The sequence below is a fragment of the Odocoileus virginianus genome, chromosome 2 (assembly GCF_023699985.2).
Source record: "Odocoileus virginianus isolate 20LAN1187 ecotype Illinois chromosome 2, Ovbor_1.2, whole genome shotgun sequence".
Lineage (NCBI taxonomy): Eukaryota > Metazoa > Chordata > Mammalia > Artiodactyla > Cervidae > Odocoileus > Odocoileus virginianus.
The window spans coordinates 88,456,370-88,474,708 of record NC_069675.1 but is presented as its reverse complement, the minus strand read 5'-3'; the positions used below and the strand labels follow the sequence as shown (position 1 = coordinate 88,474,708).

Genomic DNA, 18,339 nt, shown 5'->3' with positions numbered 1-18,339 from the left:
TTTCTGAGGGTGGAAGTGCTTGGAATGGGTGAGGTTGTGCCTCCTCCATCGGACCAGGAGATATCCCAGTGAGTGCGTGTGGGGTGGAGGAAAGTGGGTTTCCTGTTTGAAATTATCGTCTCTCCGACCCAGTCCCGGAGCCCAGCAAGCTCCGATAGCTGTTCCACCCTCAAGCTCATCTTCAGCCGGTCGGCTCCAAGTTCAGCGAGCTCAGCTACCCAACGTGTTCTCCGAGGGGGCGGGCCAAGGCCGCTTCCGCCCTCTTCCAAGATGTCCACCGCCGCCTCTGTGACAGGCCTGACCACGTGAGCAGCCTCGCCTATGAGGTCGCCGGGGCTGTGACGGCGATTGTCCCTTCTCGGGCCCCGTCCAGTGAGCGACTGCCCTTGTCAACCGGAGCCTGAGCGATCATGGCAACCGGCTCGGGAGGGGAGCGCGCGGCAGCGGCGGCAGCGACGGCAGTTTGGTCGGGGGCCGGGGCGGCGGAGCGGCGGCGGCGGCGGTTCCGTCACTGGCGTTGGCACCAGCCCTGAGGGCCATGCTGCGGGGCAGTCCCGAGAGGGAGTTGGCGGCCTGGTGGGAGGCGGAGGCCGTGGCCGCGACCAAAGCGCAGGCGGCGAAGGAGCAGGTCCGCGTGGACCCGGGCGCGGCCGGGGAACCGGAGCGCAAGGCGGGGGAGGAGCAGCCCAAGGAGCCGGTCCCGGCGACACCCTGCGCGGCCGAGGAAGGTGACGCCCGCATTCCCCCGCGGCCGCCGCCCACGCTGCCCGTGTCCCTGGCGAAGCCGGAGCCGGCGTCTGGTCTCTGCCCGCACGGGAAGTCTAGGATCAAGGGCCGCAGCTGCAAGCGGAGCTCGGGCCAGCCCGACGAGTACTGCTCTCTGCGGCCGGTCACCGTGGACAGCTCCAAGGCCAGGACCTCCCTGGACGCCCTGAAGATCAGCATCCGCCAGCTCAGGTGGAAGGAGGTGAGGCCCGGCCCGGCCGCGTGGGCACAGGGGGGTGGACTGGAAGACCTCAGAGGAGCCTGCTGGCTCAGACCAGGTCCCAGGGCCAAGCTCCTGCTGTGCGCCACGCTTGGCAGCCTCTAACTGCTTCTCCTTCAAAGACTAGCCCCCAAGTCACTTCCTCAAGACTGCTCTAGATCCCTCCAGGTCGAGTTAGTTTGTCCTTCCTTCTAGCTCCCCTGCAGCTACCCTTGGCTCCATGATCTCCAGCCATCAGCACTCGCCTCCCCCACATTGTAGATATTTGTTTATATGTCTGTCTCCTCCAGCAGCTTGTGAGTCCCTGAAGCCCTCGATCCCCTCTCTCTTTCATTTCTTCCCTAAGTTTTATTTGTTTAGCATTCACTGGGTGGCCCCTTGCGGAGGCTGAACCGTTTGTACTTTGTAGGCAGATAGACTAGGGTCAGCATCCAGTCACTTAGCTGTGTGACCTTGAGCAACTTGCCTCACTTCTTTAGCCTACTTCTTCCCCTGTAAAGTCAGGCTAAATATACCTATCTCATACTTTTCCTAGTATTAGAAGACTCATTGTGTATTATAATATAACCCAAGTCTGCAGTAAATGGAACTCATCTTACCACCCACTCTTCTCTCTTTTCCACCATCACCATCACATCACCGTCAGTATTATTGACAACAGTGTAGGTGCTGGGTTTTATGTCCCAAGGCTTGGCGTATAAACAGGCATCAGGAGCTGGTGGGCAAAAGGGTGAGTGAAGGAATGGGTTATTTGTCCTTGAACTTATTTTAGATCTGGAAGGGGTTGGGATGAAGCACCAGTGACATCCAGAGATAATCTGTTGTAGTTGACTGAGTGGATAAAGCCATGCGACTTTATTTGCAGTGCCTAATGTTATTTAATGTGCTTTTGGGAGTGTCAGGATGTGGTTTAGGGTAGTGGAACCTGGAGGCTTGGACCCATGTGGTCTGCTGATGGAACAGAATCTGTAATAGGCGACTCGAGGATGTGGGTCCTTAGCAGCCCTGGGCCTTGGCTAGAGAAGACATTGAGGAGTGGTATAATGAAGCTGGAACATGCAGAGAGATGGCCACATTAATTAGGATTAATGAGGTCAGAGGGTTGATGTCCCAGCAGTAGGAGTCACGTGGTTTGGAAGGGAGTTGAGAGTCAGGCAGGGCAGATTTCTGGATAGGGAGGGATTAGCCATTGACTAGTCTGATTCCAGGGGTCAGGACCACCCCCGCCCCCCACCAGCCTTGGGGCTTGGGGATCAGGGGAGGGCTTTTATGCCCATGAAACCTGGAGAAACTGAGGGAGGCTCCCAGTACTAGGTGTCTGGGTTTTGGGACAGGGGCCTAGGTCAAGGTGTGAGATATGAGGACCAGAAGGAGATAGACATGGAGAGCTTGTCAGTACCATAGTCCTGATGAAGGGAGATCCAGGGACAGAGACCAGGCCACAGAATGAAGGCAGGCTGATTGGCCCAAGCATGGCCTGTACTTAGCTTAGCCCTGGGGCGAGGGTCGGGGAGAGAGACACAAAACTGGCCAGATCTCAACAGATGGAGACATCCAGACTCAGAAATCGGCAGCCACACATGCTGGTCCAGCTTCAGTCACTCATTGTGTAAGTGTCCACTGTGGATGCTGGGCCCTGTGAAGCAAAGGTGCTTAAGATGTAACCCTTGCCTTCAAGGACTTCCAAGTTCAGTAAGCGGTAAGACCCAAGTAAGTAATCACTGCGGTAGTTACAGGGCCTCTGCTGCTGCTCCTGAAATGCTCCTTTCCCAGCTGTTGGCATGGCTTCCTCTATCACTTCCGATCTCTGATCAAATGCCAGCCCCTCAGAGGCCTTCACCTGTAGCTCCCCCCGCCCTCCAGCGGATGCTTGCTCTTCTTTATTGGTTTTTTCATAGCACTGAACTCTGGTGACACTGGAATTTGTATTGGTTATTGTCTGTTTCCCTCACTAGAATGTAAGCTCCATGAGGGCAAGGGCCTTGTTTTATGTACTGCTGTTTCCTCAGGTGCTTGGCACACAGAAGGTGCTCAATAAATATGTGTTGAATGGATGAACACCTTACGTGATGAGTGTTTCTGTGTCTGTGTAAAGGTGTACCTGCTCTAGGAGGTAGAGGAGCATCATGTCAGGGCCATGTCCTGGAGGAGAGAGCCCTGAGCTGAGTTCTGGGAATTATTTATTATTATTTATTATTGTTATTAGGGATCGTTGACTTTGGATCCCTGGCAGAGGGAGTGGGACAGATAGAGCAGCACTGCCTTTGGGACTTCACACTTAATTCGATAGGGCTGGGTCACAGAGTGGGTGGCAGAATGGTGAGAGAGGAGGCAGGATGGGTGGGCAGGGGTCAGATCGTGTGCCACACTGTGGGATGTGAACTTTTTCGGAAGCCTGTGTGAGCCACTACCAAACCTTAAGCATCTTCCGTTTATCTACTGTGTGACTTTGGCAAGTGAGTTAAATTCTTTAAGCCTCAGTTTGCCTGTCTGTCAAATGGGAGTGGGTCCAGCTAGGTCCGTGGTTCCCAGTCTCTCTGCTGCTGCAGCCACATGATGGTAATTTTACTCTGTGTGAGGCGCTCGTGCAGGTGAACACGATGGGGTGAACAGTTTCCGAGGTGCTACCTGTTACTGTCTCCTCCAGCCCCTACTTTGCCTGTTCTCCTGCTCAGAAAGCATACTGGTGTGTATGTGGAGATGCTCATTCTAGGATGTTTTAACATAATTTACTCCCAACAGGACTTTACTATTAGAGGTGTGATTATTTACCTACTATCACGCTTCCCTGTTTGCCTGTGAGGTCCTGAGGGCAGGAGTGGTTTCTGACTTGTATCCCTGATGCCCAGCAGGTGGTGGGTGATCCATAAATGAGTGAATGGATGACTTAACCACAGAACTGACATCTCATCTTCACACCATAGAATGTGGAGTTCGAAAAGTGGCAGGCTAGGAAAACTTTCAAGTTCCTTCCAGGTTTAAACGATAATTACGGTATGGGCTTGTTTCCTCCTCTATTACAGGGGTGCTGTTGGAAGAGTTCGCCTCTAATGCTCAGCACTGATGTGCTAGGAGCAGGAGCCCTGCTGGGGGCTGGGTTGCAAGGAACTGAACTGCAGTGTCCTTTGTAGGTCATGCAGGCTGTGGAGTCGCCAGCCAGCTGGCTCTGGCAGGGGTCAGGCAGCCCAGGCGAGAAACAAGGACGTGAGTACCACCCAGAGTGAAAGGTCTGTCTGCTTTGTGAGTAAGTGGTGAGGGGCTCCGCCACTGGGCTCTTCAGCAGAGTGGCCCCGAGCCAGTGAGGGAATTCAGCATTCGCTTGGCTTCAGGGCACAATCCCCTTTCTTCTTCCACTTTTCACTATTAACAGACACTTAACAACAGCAACCAATAGTGACAGTAATAATGAACAACTATGATGAATCTTTCCGCAGCCTTTCCCCTCTGCCAGGCACTCTTCTGGGTGCATCACATACAGCCAAGGATTTGATTCTCCCAACAACCCTTTGGGTACAGCGCATGCCGTGTAGAGGAGCAGCCGAGGCAGGGAGATTTGGTTTTATACACAGGATGAGGTGATGGCGGCTTAGAGAGCAGAGAGAGATGAAGAAGGAGCCAGATTGGAGGACACTGATGGCCATGCCAAGAAGCTTGTGCTTCTGGCTGAGTATGATCACAGATTCCTGCCTTATATAGACCATGCTTCCCTTGCCCACACTGTCAGTCTCAAGGGAACCACACCAACTCTTTGAAATGATTCAGTTTTCATTTGTATCCACTCTGGTCAGGTCTAATGCAGTGGTGCCCACCGTGTTCCTCAAAGGACAGTTCATAAATGTTAGCTCTGTACACTTGTAGGTAAGATGAAAGTTTATTTTAAAAGAGCAAAATCATGTTTATAGAGTTACTGTGAAGTTGAGACATGAAAGAGAGACATGGTTCCTCACTCATAGTAGAAGCTCAATAAATATTTACAAAAACACGTGGCTCTCTTCTAATCATGTGAGCTTCTCTCTGCCTCTCCTGTATATTCTTTTTGCAGTTTGGACACCCTCATTAAAGAAAACCTTAGGGAAAAGACACCGTGGGGAATAGATGCCACTGTTTTTGCGAGCTGCCCTCCTTGGAGATGTCAGTTGTGTATATGTATGCAGTGGTGTCATGGACACCAGCTAATGTGAACAAGGGTGCTGAGAGATTTGATAGAGGGACCTTTGTTGATAATAGCTGGCGTAAGCCCTATCCCAAGATCTATTAGGGCTCCCCTGTGGCTCAGTTGGTAAAGAATCCGCCTGCAATGTGGGAAACCTGGGTTCAATTCCTGGGTTGGGACAATCCCTGGAGAAGGGAACAGCTACCCACTCCAGTATTCTGGCCTGGAGAATTTCATGAACAGAGGAGCCTGACAGGCTACAGTCTATGGGGTCGCAAAGAGTCGGACACAAGTGAGTGACTTTCACAAGATCTATTACAGTGTGAGCTCTTTGCTTCAAGAGTGTCCAAATCATGCATTGTTTTCGGAAATGTGTTCAGCCTTTCTTTGAAGCATGTATATACTTAGGATATCATCCTACTTACAACTTGTGTGATGTTAGTTACTGTCTATGAAATATCATATTACGTGCTAGGCTTTATGTTCTAAGTGCTTTCTGCTCATTAAAACTTGTATAGAACACTTATTATGTATTATTTTATTTAATCCTCACAGCAGCCCTCTGAGGTGGATCCCATTATTTCCTTTTTATTTTTCCCCATTGTTTCCAATTTACAGATGAGGAAACCAAGGCTGAGAGGAGGTTAGTTTAGGGGTAGCTCAAGGCCGCACAGGTAACAGGTGTCTGAGCCATCCAGGGCCTGCGCTTATAGCCAGTATACAACCCTCTACTGTCTTCTTTGCTAATCCTTTGCTGAAAATCCACCCTGCAGGGAGTTATTCTATTATTGCTATTTGCAGATAACATTTTTTTTTTGGCAGCACCATAAGGCTTGTGGGATGTTAGTTCCCTGACCAGGGATTGAACTTGGGTCCTTGGCAGTGAGAGCATGGAGTCCTAGCCATTGGACCGCCAGGTCCTAAGCAGTCCTAGCCAGTATCCCCCCAAGATAACAACTGAAGAAATAGAACTGGGCGCAGGAGTGGGAGAGTCAGGGCGCAAACAGTCTGCCTTGTTCCCAAGCCCACCTTTCAGTGTGTTGTGTAACCCTCCACTTCTGAACCCTCCCGTTCCTCCTCTGGCTCAGCACTCTCGAATGGCAGTAGTGACACAGAACCAGGAGGCTGACGTTGCAAACAGGACTTAAAATAAAACACTGAAATATATCCTGCCTGGCAGAGGGAGCCTTTGGTGCCTGCACTTTCCAAATCCTATCTCGTGGCTGCCCACGGGGGGAAAGAGATTCTGGTGCATTGACTAGCCAAGTGGCCTTGCTCCTCTGCGGGACCTGAGCCTGCTGCATGAACCGCTGTGTCGCAGACTCTTGGTGGAAGGAGGCAGATTAGAAAATGAAAAATTGGATAGTTTAACCTTCCCCCCTACATTTTAATGATAGTCGTTGCAATTTACTTTCCAGTTTTTGAAAACAGCCTTATGTTTAAGGACAGTTTATAGCTTACTCCATCCAATGTTCTCCTTCAACAGACATGTTATTTTAATCCCTAGCGCACTAGAATTTTTTCCTTTGCAAGTTAAACTTGTCACGCCATAAAAATCACAATTCACTACCACTCCTACTTGAACAATACAATATGTATAAAAGCCTCATGAATCCACACTAATGCCTCTCATTTAAAAGACAGTGTATTCCAGGAGCTCATATTCCAGTTCTATAACTAGTACAAATTAAAATTTTAGTTTTTAAGCAGGTATTACAATTGTTAGAGCAGTTTTCTGTGTTACAGAAATATGCTCTGTATTGTAAATAGCCTCGATTTTGGGTATTCTGGATTCTGGTTTTCTGTCAGAAGTTGAATGCAAAAATTCAGTTATACATTTTCTTTTAAATCTGTCCCTTGGAAAGAACATATTATAAAAGTAATCAGCTACTCTTTAAGTGGCTTCTCTAGAGGGAAAGTAGTATGTCCTGGAGCTAGCAGGGACTTTGAAATTCACACAGGTGAGTTAAAACCCTTGCTACTAATTCCCTGTGTGACCAAGCAGGTTGGGTCCTGCATACAGAACTACTTTGAGTATCACATTCTTCAGCTATGTCAAGGGGCCATAGTGATTCTTGCTGAGTTCTTGTGAGATTAAATGAGGGCAAGTATGTAAATTGCCTTAACCCAATGCTTGGCACATTGTTTGTATTCAGTTAATGGTACTTTTCCTTTTATTGGGTAGCTGTAGACATTGGTCATTTGATTTTATATATGTATTTTATTTTATTTTTTTTATTTTATTTTTTTTTATATATGTATTTTAAACTAGAAGACAACGAGTATAGCATTTCATCTTCATATATACGTTACTGGTTAAACGCACTTCACAGCTCATTTGAATCATTTAACAAATACCCTGAGACCTACATTGTGCCAGGCTATATTTGAGTTCTTGGGATCTAGCAGATAACAAACACATGCAGAGACCTCTGTGTGATAAGGGGCAGGTATATTTTGCACGAATATCAATGTGATGTAGTTTTGGTTTAAAAAAATTTTTTTTTAAGATTTTTTTTTTTTATGTGGGCCATTTTTTAAAGTCATTATTGAGTTTATTACAAAATTTAAGTTTGTTAAAACTTCTGTTTTATGGTTTGGTTTTTTGGTCACGAGGCCTGTGGGATGCTGGCTCCCCGACCAGGGATCGGACGTGCGCTCCCTGGATTGGAAGGCAAAGTCTGAACCCCTGGACCGCCAGGGAGGTCCCTAAAATTTTTTAAATAACACTGATTTAAAATTCTTTTCTTTTGAAGTCAATTATACTTTTAGTTTCATGAGTTTAACTGAATATTTTAAGGCTTCCATTCTGAACCTGCTGCCAGTCTCATACTCTGGTTTATTAACCATGTATGTCAACACTGGAAACCTATTTTAGCTATCTGAGTGACATCAGTGCTTAACTTTTGTGGTCATAAAACAAATAAGGAGTTTGTTGATGTGAACAGAGAAGCAAATTCCCTGGGCTGATGTCTTTACTTCTTTCTTCCATCCCTAAGCAGACCTCCCCACTGACCCTGGAAAGACCATGCCAGACATGGGCTTGAATCTTGGCTCTGTGACCCTGGATGAGTTTCTTTACCTCTCTGAGCCAAAGGTTCCTCATCTGTAAGAAAGAGCATAAAATATGTGGTAGGCTTGTGAGAATTAATTCTGAAAATATTGAAAGTGGCTGGGACTTTGAAGTAAGAATACCTGTTAGTTGGCTTTCCCTCTGATGAATTTCCATGATATTTTAATTCAGTTTGATAATACAAAATTGATGGCGTCAACAGGCGAATAACCTTGGTATTGTTTTGATTAGTTTTGAACCCTCCTTTCCACAGGGTTGCAGCCCAGTCATTCCCTGAGATCCCTCCACAAAGGCTGTGGTTTTGCCAGAGAGAACGATGATGTTGTTTCTCTGCTCCAGATGGACTGACATCTCTCCTTCTGCATCACATCCTATTGGGTCCTGCCTTCACAGCTGCCTTGGCCACCACTGGTGTGCGTGTTTGTTTCTCTGGATGTTTGGGAACCGTCATCCAGTCATTTTTATAAATGCTTCCTAAGTCCTAGCTAGCAGCCATTTGCCAATGGCTCCTTCTCTTCGCCCGTCTGCTTCTGTGTCATCTGAGTGAAACCTTCGCATCCTTAATGGAGCTGAACGAATAGGGTGGTTTGTCTAGTGTGCATCCCTAAGTACAGTGTCACTTTTCAAAGGAGTCCTTCAGTCCCTCTGCCTACAACTCTTGCAGAGGCCAGTTTTCATATTCTGTTCTTTATGATCACAGGGAGATTTTATTTCTCTTTGTGTTAGAACTGTGATTATTGGAATTTTTTAAAGCAACAATCTAAAAACTTCTGGACATCTTCCATTATTTACAAATACCTTGTGTTCAAATTCTAAAAACAGTCTGTACTTATGAAAATTTATAAAGTTCCCAAGTATATAAAGTAAAACCCCCAAATGCTCCCCGCCCCCATTCCCTGCCCTTTCTGTCTCCCATCCTGTCTCTTCTCCTTAGGGTAGCATCAAGATTATAGTTTGGTGTGCATCTTTCCAGATATTTTTTCATATTCCTCTGTGTATCAGGACCACTCAGTTGTGAGGGAGAATCAACAGAAGTACAACAGAAGTTTCCTTCTTGCTCATACTTAGGGGTTCGATGTGGTTTGGTGGGGGTGTGGGGACAAGGGTCTCCTGCCATCCTGGTTATCCAGAGACCCGGGCTTCCAGCTCAGCACCTGCTTCAGTGAGTCACTGAGAGGAAGGGAACAAGATAAATGCTGCACCAGCTTTTAAGCCTTCTACTTGGAAGTGATTGCACTCATTTGTCAAAGCAAAATCCATAGCCTGGTGAACTTCACTGGGGCTGGGATGTACAGTCCTACCATGAGTGCAAAGAGGAGAGTCAGAACATCCTGCTAATGACCACCAACTAGACATCATATGTAGAGACACAAGGATTTTATATATATATATAAACAATTTTCATGTTATTTTAAATGCCACTGTTACACAGTGTGTATGGTATCTGGCAAGTGCTTCTTCAGCAGTACTTTGCGGACATCATTCTCTGTTAGCACATCCGGGTTCATTTCATTCTGCTAACAACCAAAGAGCCCATCTGATGGATGTACCACCATTAAATGTATTTTTTTTTCCATCAAATGTATTGATGGATGTGTTTCTGTGTTTTGTTTGCTATTACAAAGGATGGTGCAGTAAACACCCCTCTTCAGACATGAAGTATTTACTTGTGCAAATGCTTCTGTCGGACTTGTTGGGTCAAAGGTTGTGCGCACTTTGTATTTTGATGGTTACTGTCAAGTTGCCTCCAGTCGTGTTTGAAAGTGCTGTCTTCTCATTGTCTCCAATGCTGTATCTGTTAATCTGCTAATTCTTTGCCAAACTAATAGGTAAAAATGTGAGTTTTTAATTTACATTTTTGTGATTGTCATCAGGGTTGGGATTTTTGTGTAAAGTTTTTAGTCATTTGTACTGTTTCATCTGTGAAATATCTACATGTATATTTTTTGTTCATTTATCTTTTGGGTTGTTTGTGTTGATATTTTGTATGTTTATGTTTTTCTTATTGGTTTCTAAATATTATGAGTAGTTACTTTTTCCCTCATTTGTATTGTAAATATTTCCCCTCCTGTTGACATTTAGACATCTAATACTCATTTGCCTTGCATGATTTACATTATTATTTAAACATTTAAAACATTTTTGTCTCGCTATTCACTAAAAGCAATCTCTGTTGGTGACTTGTTAGCTTAAGAAGGCAGAGGAAACACACCATTTCATCCTCAAGCGCTATTAAGTTCCTAGAGAATTGGGAGGCAGTGTGGAGGGCGTTAAGAGTCTTACCTTTCCTGAAACTAGATATTTTTTGGGGAACTGTCACATACATTTATCTCAGTTGACTTTTACTTTGTGCAGTAAGCATGCTAGACTCCTTATTTCTGTTTCACAGATGTCAGTGTGGGGTGGAGTTAGGTTTGAGTTTGAATCCCCACCACTATTAGTCTGTCACACGGGGCACTGTGATACTTGTCCCATTTTAATAACATACGTAACCATATTCCAAAGTCAGTATGCAGTAAGTATGTCATCTGTTTCAGCTCTCCCCTTCTTCAAGGTGTTAAGTCACACCTGCTTGGAATTCGAGGGCAGAGTCCTGGCTCTTAGGCCAGGTCTTGTTCAGTGGATCATACTGTTTCTCTAAGTAGAGCATGATTTCCTGGCCCTTGGAAGCAAGACCACTGGAAATTAGTGTTTACTGAAATCATTCTGTGCAGGACTGGGCTTTGAGCCTGGTTGTTAGTTTCATTTAAAACCACATTTATCACTTATGTAAATCATCCTTGTACATGGCTTAAAATATTAAAAATTTGCAAAAAATAGGAAAAAACCCATTTATCATCCCACCACTGAGATGCAATGACTTTTTATTTTGAAGAATTCGACTCCAGTTTTTCTCCCAGGCATACATTTTTATATTTTATAAAGCTGATAAAATTATGTTACTGTTTGACAAAGCTAATATTATTTTATGTTAGTATTAATACCCACATTATAAACATTTTTCACAGTATACAAACTTGTCATAAATGTCATTTTAATTGTATAAAATATCTCATTCAGTGAAATGTATTTTATTATTTATTTCCATATTATTAAATGTTTAGATTGATTTTTCTGTGAAAAAAATTTACGGTTTAGTTTTTTTCCCTTTATTTCACATTATTTTAAGACAACTTTCCAGAAATGAAATAATTAGGTTAAAAGGCATATACGTCTTAAGGCCTTTGGAATGTATTGCCAAACTGCTTTCCAAAAAAGTTGTAGCAGTTAATACTCAATAGTGTATGAGAGTTCCTATAAGTGCTCAAGTTTGAAGAATATAATGACAAATATTGGGGAAAGAGCGAAATAAATGAATCTTCTCTTTGTCTTTACCAGATCTAATTCTAATAATCAGTGCCTAGCTCAAAGCAGGGCATTTTGACATGGCTCTTTTGGTGTAGTCATTATGTCTAAATCAAAATAGCCATATCAAAATATAAGCCACTTTTAACTTTTCAAATAATGTATTCAGTGGACATGCTTGATTTTCTACCCATCACTGACTCTCTCCTTGCATCTGATTTTTTATCCCATCCCTGTTCTTCTACCCATGAGGTAAGGCTTGAACATTTCATGTACAGTTGGGCAGTGAAACTGCTGGAAGTCTCTATCGGCATTTCTTAGGTTTTGTCAAAAATATCTCTTGTGTGAAAAAAGGCTACATTAAGAGCCAGTTAAAATGTCATGTCATCATTAGCCATTAGGAAAATGAATATCAAAACCACAATGAAATACCACTTTGTATGTACTAGTATGTCTGTAATAAAAAAGATAATAAGTGTTGGTGAGAAGGTGGAGAAATTGGAACCTTTGTACACTGCTCGTGGGAAAGTAAAATGATGCAGTCATTTGAAGAACAATTTTGCAGTTCCTTAAAGTGTTAAACATGGAATTGCCCATGCCAGCAATTCACTCCTAGGTGTACACCGAAGAGAACTGAAAACGTAGGTCCACACAAACACTTGTACACTAATGTTCATAGCATCATTATTCACAATAGACAAAAAGTGGAAACAACCAAAGGTCCATCAGCTGAAGGATAAATAAAATGTGAAATATCTATACAGTGGAATAGTATTTGACCATAAAAACAAATGAAATACTGATACATGCCACAGCATGGATAAGCTTTATAAACATGTTAGGTGAATGAAGTCAGTCACAGAAGGCCATATATAGACATGATTCCATTTGTATGAATGTTGAGAATAGGGAAATCTTTAGACACAAAGTAGATGAGTGACTGCCTAGAGCTGAGGATGAGGGAGGCTTTTGGTGGGAGGAGTGAGGAGTGACTTGGGGGTACAGGATTTCTTTTTGGGGTGATGACAATGTCCTTAAATGTGTTGACTGGTGGTTGCACGACTATGACTATACTGAAAAATGTTGAATTGTACAGTTTAAATGGGTGAACTGTATGCTCTGTGAATTATATTTCAATAAAACTGTTGGAAAAATGCTGTGTGCTGATCCAGTTCTCATCATTGAACAGTACTTGTCTTCTCAGTAGTAATTGGAAATATACTTCAGGAACTCGATTTAGTCCAGTGCCTCCTGCTGTTAATTCCACATGTTAGTTCTGTGTTGCAATGGACTCCTTGGATACCTGTATCTAGAAGAATCCTGTCCTGGTGACATAAAGTAGTGGCAGTTGTAACAGCACCCTACACTTTCATCATAGGAAGGAGTTTTGTTTTTGGGGGGATTTCAAACATTGCCCTGAAGAATAAAGTTTGGTCTGCTTATGGAGGCTCCATTATGAAGGGTTTCAGTGATGTAGTATTGCATGGCAATTAAAAATATGGGCTTTGTTACTGTTTTGAACAACTGTGTTCGGTAACTCTTGTTACTGTTTTGTTACACTGTGTAACCCTGGAAAAATTTTACTCTGGGCCTCAGTTTATCTGTGGAATATGCATAATATAGTCAGGCCTCAGGGAGTTGTTTGTTGCCAGAGTAAAAAGATATAATCATGTAAAGTAAATAAGTGAAGTTGCTCAGTCATTGCTGACTCTTGCAACCCCATGGACTGTAGCCTGCCAGGCTCTTCTGTCCATGGGGTTTTCCAGGCAAGAATACTGGAGTGGGTTGCCATTTCCTTCTCTAAGGAATCATGTAAAGTATTTCGCCTATAAATACCTGGAACAGTTGACTATTTTTAATTCACATTTGGCCCTAAGCTTCTCTAGACTCCTTCACATATTCCATGCCTTGAACTTTATCTTCTGCTAGCACCACACTGATGACATCTTGAACCTTCATGCTGGGCCATTTCCCTTTGTTCGTATTTTTCCTTTTCCTTAGAGTGTCCCTGTCCTTTCTTTGGCTAACTCTTATACATTCTTCAAGTATCTCATTGTATCTTAGTTTTCTATTTCATGGCTTTCTGCTGTTTATTTCTTTTCTTTGACTTTTTGAAGTTTATTCTGTTTTTTTTTTTTCCCCCTGACATTAGGTTAGATGCTTATCCTACCATCTTCTAATAAAAGCATTCAAGACTACAAACTTGCCTTTAAGTGCTACTTTAGCTGCACCCACAAGTTTTGCTATGTAACATTAAAAAAATTACCCTTTAGTTCTGTATATTTTAAATTTTCATGATAATTTTTTCTTTGACCCACGGGTTAGATTGTGGCTTTCTGAGTTTCTAACATATGAGGTTATTTCTTCTTACTTTATTATTAATTTCTAACTTAATGGCAGTGTGGTTAAAGGATGTTTTTTCTTTTTTATTTCTTTCCTCCCTTCTTCATGTCCTCTATCTTTACTTTTTTGTTTTACTTTTTTTTCCTTTATAGCCTAATACATGCTTATGGTCTATATGTGATTGAAAGGAGTGTGTATTCTCTAGTTACCAAATGCAGTATTTTATACATTAGATTAGCTTGTGTATTACAATGTACAAATTTTGTAGCCTTAATATTTTTGTCTGACCTATTAATTACTTGAAGAGTTATATTATTAATAACATTTCCCTCTGTGATTATAGATTGCATATCTTTTTAAATTCATTTTTTTTATTTTTCCATTTCCCCCTCATACTAGTCTGGAAGTTATACAATCTGTTTTTATTCTTCTAGGGGTTATCTTAGAAAGCTTAATATGTGTATAATTTTGCAAAGTAACTTTACTCTCCTTTTAATAACACAGGGATCTTAGGATGCTTTGATTGTGGTTGCATTTCTCCTGACTCATGTGCATTTGTTGCCCAATATTTTACTTCTATTATACTGTGTCTTTGTTTTAACTTCACAAAGTAGACATTAACCTTATTTTACCTAGTCTCAGTGTATGTTAGATTTACCCACACATTTACCGTTTTCTTTGTTTATTATTCTGTTTTACAACTCAGACCTTCTGGGATTATTTTCTTTCTCCTGAAGGTAATCTTTTAGAAGTTCTTTTAGGGAGGGACTGGGCTTCCCTGGTGGCTCAGCTGGTAAAGAATCTGCCTGCACTGCGGGAGACCTGGGTTTGATCCCTGGATTGGGAAGATCCCCTGGAGAAGGGAATGGCTATCCACTCTGGTATTCTGGCCTGGAGAATTCCATGAACTGTATAATCCATGGGTTTGCAAAGAGTCTGACATGACTGAGTGACTTTCACTCACTTAGTGAGGGACTATTTGTAATAGACTAACATTTTTTATTTGTTCAAAATTACATCTTCATTTTGCCCTCACTCTTGAGAGAGAGTACTGCCGCACATGCATTGCTAAGTTGATATTTATATGATCTCAGCCTTTTGAGGGTGTGCCATTGTTTTGTTGTTTAGTTCCTAAGCTGTGTCTCACTCTTCTGTGACCCCATGGGCTATAACCTGCCAGGCTCTTCTGTCCATGGGATTTCTCAGGCAAGAATACTGGCGTGGTTTGCCATTTGCTTCCTCAGGGGATTTTCCTGACTCGGGGATTGAACCTGTGTCTCCTACATTGGTAGGTGGTTTCTTTACCACTTAGCCACCAGAGAAGTCCACATGCCATTGTTTAATCATTTCCATTTTTGCTGTTGAGAAGTCAGCCCTCAGTCTGTTTTTTTGTTTGTTTTGTTCGTAAAGTGTCTTTTTCTTTCTGCCTGCTTCTAAAATCCTCTTTCTGTCTTAGATGTCTTCAGCGTCATTAAGACTTCTTAGGACTTATTTTTTGGGATTTATTGAGATTCTAGTTTATTTGTTGAGATTCTTGTTTCTGAGGTTTATTATCTTTTATTAATTCTAGAAAATTCTCATCTGTTTTCTCAGTTGGTATTGTCTCTCACCCAATCTTTCTCTTCTTTCTTCCTGGAGTTCCGAGTTAGGTATTTGTTAGACCCTTTTATTTATTCATTTTAATGGTGAGCTCGGGCTTCCCAGGTTACACAGTGGTAAAGAATTTGCCTGCCGATGCAGGAGACACAAGAGGCGTGGGTCTGATCCCTGGGTCGGGACGATCCCCTGGAGTAGGAAATGGCAACCCACTCCAGTATTCTTGCTGGGAAATCCCGTGGACAGAGGAGCCTGGTGGGCTCCAGTCCATGGGGTTGCAAAGAGTTGGACACGACTGAGCGTGCGCACACACGAATGTCCCTTGGAATTTTGAGCTCTGATAAGTCTTTGAGGTTCGGGTTGAAAGTGAGGATTTCCATCTTTTGCAGCTGCCCCAAAGGGCTCTACTAACCCAGAACACTTAAAACCAAAGTTCAGGTCTTAGGTTTTTCCAGTTACCAGTGTAATTGAGTTCTGACTGCAGGCTAGCATGAGAAAGGTGTTATAGTGGCAGTCTGAGAGGAGACTTCTTTCCTTCTGTTTCCCCTTCCCCGAGCCACAGCTAAGACAAGGCAGGCCTTCTTCTAGCTCATCCTCTGAGGATACAGCCTTGCAGAGGGTCTGGCTTGATAGGGAGTTTCCAGTGTGACCCCATCTTGCCAGCAGATATTCAGGGGCCAGACCACATGCAGAGATTAGACCATTGCCTATTGCCTAAGTACAGGGAGAAGACAATTCCACCTTGTGTTTTTAAAAGTTCATTCTGGCTGCCCTACAGAGAACGGGTTAGAATTCCAGAGTGGAGGCAGAGGCCAGTTCGGATGCTACTGTAGACCGCAGGGAAGAGACAGTGCTACCTGGGCCTGGATGGTATCGGAGGTGGGGGCTGCAGTGGGGGGGGGGGGGTGGTTATTGTTTGAGATGGCCTGTCTCTTCCCCTAGACTGTAAGACATTCAGTAACAGGGAGCTTGTCTCATTCATCTTCGAGTCCTTCATGCCTGGCACAGAGAAGGCATTCAACAATAGTTAACTGAATTGAACTGTGTAATCAGGAAGGGTTCTAGTTCTGTTTTTTGGACTGCCTTCTTTAAAGAGTGACTACCTTCTTTAAAGAGAAATGACAGAAAGGCATTACACGCAGTGAACTCGTCCTATCTCTGGCATTGTGAAGCTCAAGTCAGAAATAGAGAGCCAGCTATTTGTAAGCCCCTGCCAGTCATCAGTTTTGGCCGGGTTTTCTTTCCATGATAGCATAGTTTTCTTTTAGCCTCTGCACTTGTTCTTTCTTAAGGAATCTCAGAGTCTCATTGAAACTACCTACATAAAGCCTTACCATCTTACAGATTTTTTTTTCCCTAGGCCGGTTGCAAAAATGTTTCTCTAATGGTATGTTATAACTGTGAAGCCTTCTGACTCCTAAGATGTTCTTTCTGGGAAAAAGTGTTCTAAGGAACAAAAGTGTATCTAAGGAACAAAAGGAGAGGCAACTGGTTCCTGCTGGGCAACAGTTTCATAAGCTTCAGCTGGCCATTTAGGCCCTGGTGTTCTGAGAGTTTAGGCATTACTATTCCAGTAGAAGGGCTTCCCAGGGGGTGCTAGTGGTAAAGAACCTGCCTGCCAATACAGGAGACATAAGAGATGCAGCTTCGATCCCTGGGTTGGGAAGATTCCCTGGAGAAGGGCTTGGCAACCCACTCTAGTATTCTTGCCCGGAGAATCCCATGATCGGAGAAGCTTGGTGAGCTACTGTCCATGGGGTTACAAAGAGTCAGACACATGCAGCACACACCCTTTCCATTAGATTTCTAGAAAGTACAGTGAAATAAAGCATACGTATATGATTTTAAATTCTGAGACCTTGAGGATTTTCATTTAAGCAAGTATATGTTGTCTGTTTGCTGAGCCTCAAGCCCTGTGCAAGGTACTGGCTCTAAAAACAGAAACACCATCCCAGACCTGGAACCAGGATCGCTTCTGGCCCACAGTGTACCTTTTGTGTGAATTAGAGAAAGGTTCCCTCTCCTCAAGAAAAAAACATATTAGTCAATATATTACTTCTATTTCAACAACACATTTGTTGAAAATCCAGCAAATGGATATTAAGAACAAGTGAATATTATCTATTAAATAGTATGTACACAGTATCATAATGAAGTACTTACCAATTTAAACTTAGAATTCAGAAATGAAGTGAAAGTGAAAGTTGCTCAGTCATGTCCAACTCTTGGTCCATGGAATTCTCCAGGCCGGAATACTGGAGTGGGTAGCCTTTCCCTTCTCCAGGGGATCTTCCCAACCCAGGGATCGAACCCAGGTCTCCCACATTGCAGTCAGATTCTTTACCAGCTGAGCCGCAAGGGAAGCTGGCACAGTACACATCAGATGATTAAACTACAATATGAAACTTCAGATGTAGCTAGTGTGCTAATACTAGTGAGGGACCTTTTTTAAAAGTTGAAAGTAGGGACTTCCCCAGTGGTCCAGTGATGAGGACTCTGCTTCCACTGCATGGGGCCAGGCTTCTCTTCCTGGTTGGGGAAGCAAGACCCCACGTGCCATGTGCCATGACCAAAAAAGAAAAAGGTGAAAGTAATCACCACTTACACGTTAGAAGTAAAAACAGATCTTATTTAGAAGTACAGTCTGTTGTAAGTTTTATTAGATCAACAAAGTATTTTGATAATCTAGTTTGTCAAAGGGGAGCGATATATATTGTTTTGTTAACACGAGACGCTTGACAATCACATGCCAGAAAATTCTCATCATAAATATAAATTGGCCCAAACTAAATCATCAGATTTAGTCTGTCTGTTTACCAAACCAGAATATTTCTGAATTCCAAG

The 18,339-nt window shown here is 43.4% G+C and overlaps 1 protein-coding gene across 4 annotated transcripts in view; it reads left to right on the top strand.

Moving 5' to 3' along the window:
- Window positions 1–365: 365 nt before the first annotated feature.
- Window positions 366–18,339, top strand: part of TTLL11 (tubulin tyrosine ligase like 11) — a 265,207-nt gene continuing 247,233 nt past the window's right edge. For 2 of the 4 annotated variants that reach the window (XM_070452224.1, XM_070452219.1), the window contains exon 1: window positions 366–967. In XM_070452224.1, the coding sequence (XP_070308325.1) occupies window positions 539–967 (429 nt within the window). In that variant the 5' untranslated portion in view covers window positions 366–538. The remainder of the gene's footprint in view (window positions 968–18,339) is intronic. The other 2 variants (XM_070452198.1, XM_070452209.1) reach the window with 2 other exon arrangements.